The sequence below is a fragment of the Primulina tabacum genome, chromosome 3 (genome assembly GCF_025594145.1).
Source record: "Primulina tabacum isolate GXHZ01 chromosome 3, ASM2559414v2, whole genome shotgun sequence".
NCBI classification, from domain to species: Eukaryota; Viridiplantae; Streptophyta; class Magnoliopsida; order Lamiales; family Gesneriaceae; genus Primulina; species Primulina tabacum.
In genome coordinates this window covers 36,309,185-36,319,702 of record NC_134552.1, presented here as the reverse complement: position 1 = coordinate 36,319,702, position 10,518 = coordinate 36,309,185, and the positions used below count along the sequence as shown (strand labels likewise).

At 39.2% G+C, this 10,518-nt stretch overlaps 1 protein-coding gene across 1 annotated transcript; it reads left to right on the top strand.

Annotated features, from left to right (window-relative positions):
• The first annotated feature begins 797 nt into the window (after positions 1 to 797).
• LOC142538685 (uncharacterized) lies at positions 798 to 1,563 on the top strand. The gene is made up of 3 exons (XM_075643987.1): positions 798 to 815; positions 931 to 1,069; positions 1,205 to 1,563. Exons 1-3 carry the CDS (start codon positions 798 to 800, stop codon positions 1,561 to 1,563), a joined length of 516 nt encoding a protein of 171 aa, XP_075500102.1.
• Positions 1,564 to 10,518: the final 8,955 nt, after the last annotated feature.

Here is a 10,518-nt window from a genome sequence, read left to right as displayed (position 1 = left end):
CGTTCTTTCCAACGTCCCAAGAAGAACGTGTCCTTGAAGAGGCAATCTCCGAATCCTATTGTGGCAGCCACACCAGTAAAGGCTGACAAGACTGCTGATATTTATCATTACTGCAAAATGCCTGGACATTGGAGGCGTAACTGCAGATAATATCTTGCCCAGAAGAGTTCTGGAAACGGTATGTTCTATATTGAAGTAAACATTTCAATTAACTCTACTTCTTGGGTATTGGATACCGGCTGTGGCTCACATCTCTGTAATGATTTACAGAGGATGGGAAGAAGTAGGAGACTTAGAGAAGGTGAGACCTTCTTGAGGTTGGGCAATGGAGCAAGAGTTGCTGCCAATGGCCGTGCGAAATGTTTACCTATTGTTGAACAATGATTTTAAGTTGATTTTAAGAGATGTTTTATTTGTACCTGATTTGGTGAAAAACATTGTTTCCATTTCTATGCTTGATAAAGATGGATATTCTTGTTTATTTAGCAAATGTGTTTGCAACTATTTACAAGAATGAATGTTTAATTGGTACTGGAGAACTTGAAAACGATCTCTATAACTTAAAATTGAAAGATATTCCACTAAACAATGTCCTAGCAATAACAACAACAAACAAGCGAAAGCAAGATGCTCTTAATACGGCACAATTATGGCATGCTCGATTAGGACATTTTTTTCCTAAGAAAGATGAACAAGCTAGTGGGAGTGGGCATATTTGATATGTCTGATATTAATGCTCTCACGACTTGTGAATCCTATTCTAAAAGGAAAGATGACCAAAATTCTCTTTAAGGGCCATGTGGAGCGAGCCAAGGGTTATTCGATTTGATCCATACCAATGTGTGCGGTCCGCTTAGCATCACCACTAAGCATGGACATGCCTACTTCATCACCTTTAAACTGTTGGGCAAATATGGTGTCACCCACAAGGTTTCCACTCCATACCATCCCCAAACTAGTGGACAAGTTGAAGTATCCAATCGAGAAATTAAGAAGATTTTAGAGAAGACGGTTAATGTGAATAGGAAGGACTGGTCTATTCAGTTAGATGATGCTTTGTGGGCGTATCGTACTACTTTTAAAACACCTATAGGCACTACACCATATAGGTTGCTTTTTGGTAAAGCATGTCATCTACCAGTCGAATTAGAGCATAGAGCATATTGGGCGACCAAAGCACTAAACTTTGATTTTGCTCTTGCAGGTGAAAAACGATTGCTGCAGTTGAATCAGTTAGATGAGTTTCGGGGAAGAGCTTATGATCTTGCACTATCTTACAAGGAACGCACCAAACGAGCCCATGACAAACACATTATAAGAAGGGAATTCAAAGTGGGTGAAACGGTGTTGGTATACAATTCTCGCTTACGACTCTTTCCGGGCAAGCTAAAGTCAAGGTGGTCAGGACCATTCACTATTGCCAAGGTGTTCCCATCGGGTGCAGTGGTGTTGCATGATGGCAAGGACGGGACATTTACTGTGAACGCTCAAAGATTGAAGCACTATATCGGTGGCACAATTGAGCCACAAATTGGAGTCACTCGGCTCCATGACAGTCATTGAGGACAGGGTGAAGAGTCGAGCTCTAGACTATAAATTGAGAACTACTTCTACTCCTTATTTTGATTTTGATTATATTTTTTTTAGTTATTAATCGCATCATTTGCATTTAGGTAGTTGCATGGCATTGCATTCAAATTTTTTTCCCGAACACTTCTCGCTCGGGCGGTCAAAACTGACCGCCCCAGCGGGTACTCGTTTTTTTAAAAAAAAAAAAAAAAAAGAAGAAGAAGTCTTTTGCGAAAACGTCTCGCCAGGGCGGGAAAAATATACCGCCCTAGCGAGTCGCGCAGATTAAAAATTTTTCTCCTCGAAAACTTCTCGCTCGGGCGGTCAATTTTGACCGCCCTAGCGAGTCGCACAGATTAACAAAAAATTTTTTTTCCGAAAACTACTCGCTCAGGCGGTCAGTTTTGACCGCCCTAGCGAGTCGCGCAGATTATAAATACTTTCCTCTTCTCTTTTCCTCCCCACTTCGAACCCTACTACTCCCCTCCGATTTTCGGCACCCCCCCTCCATCTTTTGTGCTCAATCCTTATTATTTGGTGATTTTTCAGGGCAAAGACTCAATCTTGGTCCATACACTCCACGAGGAAGCATTTAGGCTACAAGATTTTCTTCTCCGGCGGTCTTTCAAGCAACTCTGGTCATCTTCCACATATTCCGGTGAGCTTCTCCGGCGACCCTCAACCATTTTCCGGCGGTTGGATACTTTGTGCACTCCAATCTCTACATGGCACCCAAAAGATCTAAGGTAACTCACGGTGCTTCTAGTTCTCGTTCCACTCCATCTATGTTTGTGAATGAAAAAGCTAGGGAGAGATTTGAGCATGCTAGACTACATAGGAAACCAATCCCTGAGCGTGGATTTAGCTCGTTTCTTATCGGTCAATTTTCGGAGTCCCAAATAGAAAGAAGAGGGTGGAATACCTTTGTAGCACAACCGAATGCAGCAGTGGTTCCGATTGTGCGTGAATTTTATGCCAATGCTCCGGAGGGAAATGAGTCGAAGGCATTTGTGAGGGGACATCTAGTCCCGTATGATGCCAAGACGATCAATGATATGTTGGGTTTGCCGTCGGTGGACGATTCGGTGTTTCAGGCGTGGGTGCTTAACCCGGATTATGATTTGATCATTCGCACACTCTGTTATCCGGGCACCACGTGGAAACAACCGGGGACTTACACGGTCTTTCTTGAAAAGTTTTTGAAAGTGGAGGGGGCATTGTGGTATGCATTCTTGTCTAAGAGATTGATGCCGGTCGGTCATACGAGTGATGTGCAGCGTGAGCGGGCGGTTGTTCTCTATGCCATCTGTACTGGGATGGTGATTGATGTGGGCAGGCTCATTTTCGGACAGCTTAACATGTGCATTAATAGCAGCAATTTGGCTTTTTACTTCCCGACGATAGTGACTGAGCTGTGTGCCTGAGCGGGGGTGATATTCGAAGATGATGATGAGTGGTTACCGCCGATGAGAGCCATTGATGAGGCTCTCTATAAATCCAAGAGGGAGAAGAGACAGGCTGAGCTGCCGGAGGAGGTATTTTTCGATTATGGGATAGCAGCTCAACCACCTCCGGCCTTAGGACATGCACCACCACCCCCGCAGCCACGCCGCCATGCCATGCGAGATCGCGTCGACGAATTTGGCGCTTGGGCCCATTATCAAACGCAGTACCAGGCCGTTAATCAGGCACATATTCAGAACATCGAACACCTGGTGCAGGGGATCTCAACTCATTTGGGCATCGACACTTCCGGACGGCCACCTACACCCGCATACCCACCACCCTTCCAATTTCAGTACAATTATCATATGCCCCCAGCAGCTGAAGAGGGAGTTCCACCGCCGGAGAATGAGGAGGAGGATGATTTTTGATCAGGGGAGTTTACTGTTTCCCCTTTCTTTTTATTTTGCATATTCTATCTTTGCATTTAAATTCATGAGTTTTTTTTTATGTTGTGTTTTTAGTGTTTGTTTCGTTTTGTGCACTGAGGGCATTGCACAACTCTGGTATGAGAGGGGTAGATTGTTATGTTTGCTTAGTTAATTGGTTTTAAATTGTTGCATTTCTTTTATTGGGTGTCGTTTATGGTGAGAAGACATAGTGTATGAGCCAATGATGATGTTGAATTGATAGTATACAAAAGTATTGATTGGGTCACCTCATGAATGGTACTCTTGATTGTTAAAGCATGAATTTTGGCACAAAGTTGAACTTTTTGAGCACATATGTGTGGGGACTAGAATTTTGTAGGAATAATGGTGAAATTTGAAGGTTTTGTGTGGTTAACTTGAAAGGCATCATTTATGAGTTGATTTAGCATGTAAACCCGTGAAAATAAGTCACTAATTGGGACCTTGAATGAGAACATGTGATTTGCCTTGAACTTCACATATACCCCCTTTTTCAATGCACTGAATTAAAATATCATACTCCTAACCAGCTGTAATCCAAAGTATATATTCTTAGCCTAGGGAGTACACGTGTGAAAATTGTGCATAAAAAAAAAATATGTATATATATATATCGAAAAAGAAAAAATTGATGGAGATGTAAGGTGAGGGGGAGCCGAAATAAAAGGAATGAAATTCTATTCCTGGGCTAAAAGTTGGAGATGTAAGGAGACGAGGAAAGTCAGACGAAAAGTCTTGACGATTGCACAATGAAAATGATCGGTGTACTCCCGACTGTTAGCCACTTGAGCTTATTTTCCTTCTTTTCGACACCCTTCTCTGCACTTAAGAATCGAATAAAGTTCAAATTATGGTTAGTGATAAATGGACACGGGGGTGCATGCTAGTGAGACTTGTATTGAAGTGCTAATTGAGTGATTCGCATGATCGGATGATTGATCTATTTGAAGTACGAATGACTAGACCCATCATGACACACACACGTTCAAATTAGTGTCGAGATTTATGTGTAGATGAGAATGAGTATTCGTTTGTGATTTGACTTGATTATGATTTGTATGTGGGAAAGTTCACTGAGGCATGAGCATAAAAGTGTTAACTCACCATTGAAATTTACTTGTGTTGGTTATTTCTTGTTGGAGTATTTTGTGTTTGTTGTGTTAGTTTAGAATCTCGTGCTTTAACCTATTTTGCTCGAGGGCGAGCAAAAGGTTAGTATGAGGGGGTTGATAGGACTCGTTTTTACGTGTTTTTAGTGTTGGTTTTGAGTCGCATTCATGCATCATATTAGTTTGTTTAGTTTAATTTTGCATCTTTTTAGCATTATTTAGCATTTGACTGACCTCGTGTATTTTGTGGTGATTTTGTAGGAATTGAACCAAAGAGTGGGAGAAACTTTGGCATAATGTCGAAGAGGATTCGCTAGGGCGGTCAAAAGTGAAAGCCCCAGCGAGCATTGTGGTCTGACTGAGGATTATTTTGCGCAAGTGTCTCGCTAGGGCGGTCAAAAGTGACCGCCCCAGCGAAAACCAGGGACATGCTCGAGGAAGCTTATTCGAGGACCTCTCGCTAGGGCGGTCAAAATATACCGCCCTAGCGAGAAGTGAGATTGAGAAAGATTTGTTTCCAAATTTCTAGGGACTCTATTCTACACCATAACCTAACACACGAGAACAGCAGCCGTTTTTCATCTTTTATCAGACTTTTCATCATTTTTCTTGGAGAGGAGGCTACTGTGCTTGTATTGTCACAAAATATGGGCGATTCATTTGTAATTACTCCATAATCTCTCAGTTGTTGCTGAATCCAGATCAGTTGTGCACAACAACTACCAGCAGCAAGGTATTCTGCTTCAGTTGTTGAGGTAGCTATGGATGTCTGCTTTTTGCTGAACCAAGAGATCAGTCTGTCTCCTAGAAACTGACAAGATCCACTTGTACTTTTACGATCAAGCTTACATCCTGCATAATCTGCATCTGAATATCCAACTAAATTGAAAGTAGAATCTTTAGAATACCATAACCCAAAATTTTGTGTACCCTTAAGATATTTCAAAATTCTTTTAGCAGCTGAGAAATGTGATTGCTTAGGATTTGCTTGAAATTGGTATTCCCCCTTGATCAGTGTCCAATTTTACTGATGAGCTCATGGGAGTATTTGCAGCTGAACATGATTCCATGCCAAATTTCTTCAGCAGCTCCTTTGTATATTTAGTTTGACTGATGAATATACCAGTCTCCAGTTGCTTCACTTGCAGTCCAAGAAAGAATGTCAGTTCACCCATCATGCTCATTTCAAACTTATCCTGCATTAGCTTAGCAAACTTTTCGCATAATTTGGGATTAGTTGACCAAAATATGATATCATCAACATAAATTTGAACTAATAAAATTTGATCATTCTTAGCAAATTTGAACAAGGTCTTATCAACTGATTCAACAGAAAAATCATGATCAGTTAGAAATTTTATAAGAGTTTCGTACAAGCTCTGGGAGCTTGTTTAAGACCATATAAGGCTTTGTTCAAATGATATACATGATCAGGAAAGTTGTGATTTACAAAACCTGGGGGTTGTTCAACATATACTTCCTCTTGTAGTTGACCGTTCAGGAATGCACTCTTTACATCCATCTGATAGACCTTGAAGTTCTTGTGTGATGCATAAGCAAGAAAAATTTCGATTGCTTCCAGTCTTGCAACTGGAGCATACGTCTCATCATAATCAATTCCTTCTTCTTGCCTATATCCTTGTGCCACTAATCTTGCTTTGTTGCTTCCAACTGAACCATCCTCGTTCAGTTTATTTCTGTATACCCATTTTGTACCTATAATAGTTTTTGAAATTGGTCTTGGAACTAAGTTCCAGACATTGTTATAAGTGAACTGATTTAGCTCTTCTTGCATTGCATTTACCCATTTAGGATCAGCAAGAGCTTCATCAGTTTTCTTCAGTTCTAGTTGTGAAACAAAAGCTGAATAGATAAATAAATTTAGCATTTGATTGCGAGTTCTTACTGGATCAGATGGATTTCCTATTACCAGTTCAGGTGGATGTGATTTTCTCCATCAGTACTCAGTATTTGTTGTATCAGCAATTTCTTCAGTTGGTAACAGAACACAGTTTTCAGGCTCAGTTGGTGCTTCGTCAACTGGTATTTGAATGTTATCATTATGCTCTATCAACTGATCATCAGCAACGACTTCCTACACATCTGATTGGTCCAGTATTTCTGGTTCAGGTGTTTGAAGTATGTTTTGATTGCCATGACTTTCATTTTTGTCATCATCTTCCAAACTAATATCTGTAAATCGATCAACTAGCTCAACTTGATCAGTTGGCTTATCAGTTAGTTCAGTTTCATCGAAATCAACATGAGCAGATTCTTCAACATTTAGGGTTTTCTTGTTGAAGACTCTATAAGCTATACTAACTGATGAATATCCAAGAAATATTCCTTCTGCAGATTTAGCATCAAACGCTTTTAAATAATTTTTACCATTATCAAGAATAAAACTATCTGCAGCCAAATATTTTGAAATAAGTAATTATACTTTTTCTTCCATGACAGATCTCATATGGTGTTTTCATATGATTCTTATTAATCATTGATCTGTTCTGAGTGTAACACGCAGTGTTTACTGCCTCTGCCTAAAATCTTTGAGAAATACCAGAATCAGCAAGCATTGTTCTAGCAGCTTCTTCAAGAGTCCGATTTCTTCTCTCAGCTACACCATTTTGCTGAGGAGTTCTGGCTGCTGAGAGCTCATGCTTAATTCCAGCATTTTCTAGGAAATTTGAAAGATTTTTATTGATGAATTCAGTTCCTCGATCAGATCTGATTCGATCAATTCCAACTTATTTTTCATTTAAAAGTCTTTTGAAGAGCTTTATTAGTTGCGAAGCAGTATGGTCTTTAGATTTGAGAAAAATAACCTAAGTAAATCTTGAAAAATCATCTGCGACTACCAAGGTGTATTTCATTCCTCCTAAGCTCATGACTGGCGTAGGACCAAAGAGATCCATGTGCAATAGTTCTAAGCATCGGGATGAAGATTTACAGCCCTTGTTTTTAAAAGAGGATCGTACTTGTTTACCATACTGACATGCTGAGCAAAGTTTTTCTTTTGAAAAGTCTATTTTGGAACAAACCAGTTACAAGTTCATGTTTACTCAGATAGGCAATGGTTTTTAAGTTTAAATGATTTAGTCTCTTATGCCACAACCAGTTTTTAGACTGATTTGGAAGCAATAAAACAAATTGGTGCATAAGTTTGATCATTCCAACTGACTTTATATGTGTTTCTACAACGTTTGTCAGTTAGTATGATTTCATTAGTTGAAGCTTTGACTGAACATGAGTTTTTGTCAAATTGTACTGAGAATCCACTATCGCATAACTGACTGATGCTAATCAAGTTATACTTCAGGTTTTCTACTAATAGAACATCTTTAAAAGTAAAGTTACATGGATAAGCTTACCCTTACCCACAGTTCTACCATAGGAATTGTCCACGAAACTGATGTTTGGACCACTGTATTTGATCAGTTGAGATAACGCACTTGCATCTCCTGTCATATGTCGTGAACATCCACTGTCCAAATACCATATTGAGTTCTTGTTTGTACCTGTTACCTGCAATCACACACATAATATAACTTGGTACCCATATCTATTTGGGTCCTGATTTGATTAGTCCCTTAGGAACCCACACTTGGATTAGTCTAACAGAATTTCCAGTAGCTGTATTCCAAATGGTTTTTCTCGGCTTTTGTGTGCTTGGTGTGTAGTGTACAGATGATACAATATGTGTTTTAGCTTTATTCAACTGATTGTTCAGTCTATATCTCTTCTGAACTGGCTTTGCAGTTATAGTAATTGAAATAGCTATTCGAATAGTTCTTGTGAAACCTCTTTGATGACTGACTTTGTGAATCAGTTGAGAATTTTTATATTATAACCAATCCCATGTCTTCTAGCCTTGTTCATATTCTCAGTAGGTTGCTCAATCAGTTTACTGGGCTCAATTTGTTCTTGTACCACTGCTGTTTTGACAAAGTGAATGTATTTTCCTTTGTCTATTTTTAGCTTTGGTTGAGTATCATTTGAATACATTTCTCCTTGAGTGTTGAACCCTAAACCAGTTTTATCAGAAACTGATTTTTGTGAATTCTGCATCTCATTCAGAGCAGTAGATGACTTGTTCCAAGAGTGAATGAGCTAAGTCTGTTTTGAGTTTTCAAGAATCAACTTCTGGATTAATGACTGATTCTTGTTTCTCTCTGCTTTTAACTCAACAATTTCCCTTTTTAGACTCAACCCATCAACTGATTCATCAGTTTTGGTTTTATTGTCTGTGGGATCAGTTTGCTTGGCTTTGATTTTTTCAAATGATGATGCAAGCTTTTGATACTCATTTACCATGTCATGTAGTGTTAGAATGAGTTCTTCTCGTGTGAAATCAGTTGAGCTGAAATCAAATACCTGTTGGCTAGATGATTCTTCTTCTGCATCATTAGCCATCAAGCACTTGACTTCCTCATCATCACTAGAGCTGCATGAGCTTTCTGGTTCAGACTGCTCACTGTCAATTTCTGCCCATTTAGATTTGTTTTTTTCAGCTAAGAGTACCTCATGTTTCTTTCTGAAGGACTTCTTATCTTCCTTGGATCTTCTTTTGTGTTCATATGATTTCTTTCTTCTATCAGTTGAGCCTTGACTGTCCTTCTTGGGTTTAGGACAATCAGCAATAAAGTGACCTGATTTGCCACAGTTGTAGCAGGCATTTGATTCATCTTTGGAGCTGTTCCTTTGGTATGGCTTCTGGAAGTTTCCTTGATTCTTTCTCATGAACCTTCCAAATTGTTTGATGAAAAATGACATAGCATCACTGCTTAACTGATAAGCAGATTTCTCGACTGAATTGATTGGTTCTATTCTGACAGTAGCTAGAGCAGTTGTGGCTGCAGGGGTAGATGGTTCTCCTTCTCTGGTCTGCAGCTCAATCTGGTTCAGATCTTTGGACTCCCTCATTGCCATGGTCTTGACATCCCATTCCTTGGGAAGACCTCTCATTACCTTCAGTGCAATCTCTTTGTTGGTATACACTTTTCCAAGTGCATATAACTCATTGATGATAATGCTTACTCTTTCATCATACTCGTGCATTGATTCTCCTGCTTTCATTTTGATGTTATCAAACTTTTGAACAGCAACAAAAAAGTTTATTTTCTTTGGTTTGATCATTTCCTTCACACAGCTGGATCAGCTTTTCCCAAATTTCTTTGGCTGTCTTACACATCTTTATTTTGCTGAAGGTTACTGTCCAGCGTTTTGTACAGAATTTCTTTAGCCACATTATCAAGATTTGCTTTTCTTTTATCTTCAGTTGTCCATTCATCTCTGGGCTTTTCTATTCTTTGTGGTGCCCCTTCTGTTATGGCAACTACTGTATTTGTTTTTAGAATCTTCATGGGTCCATCAGTTATGACATACCACATGTCATCATCTTGTGCAGCTAAATGAGCCTGCATTCTGATTTTACAATCATCAAATTCTTCTCTGGAGAACATAGGAATTTTGTTGAATGAAGTCATGATAGCAATTTTATAGATCAAAGGTATTCAAGAAGAAGATTCAACCGCTCTGATACCACTTGATAGGATCGATTAACATATCAAAAGTGTTTAGAAGGGGGGTTGAATAAACACTCACAATTAAAACTGATCTTTTCGAATTTTGAGTTCAGTTTGGTGACAAACTGATCTCGGAATCTTGCTGGTCAATGACAATTAGTTAAACTAAAGAAGTTGCGGAAAGTAACTGACTGAAAGATAGAATAAAAAACTGAAATAAAATACAAAATGATTGTTTCTGGATGTTCGGAGATTTCAATTATTCCTACGTCACCCCTTCTATCTCAAGGATAGGATTTCCACTAAAAGACTTTGATCGAATACAAGATTTGTACTGACCCACTTCAGTTTGGACTTATCACTGCCAAAAGCTGAAAATTTTAGTATTACAAAATGTTCTCA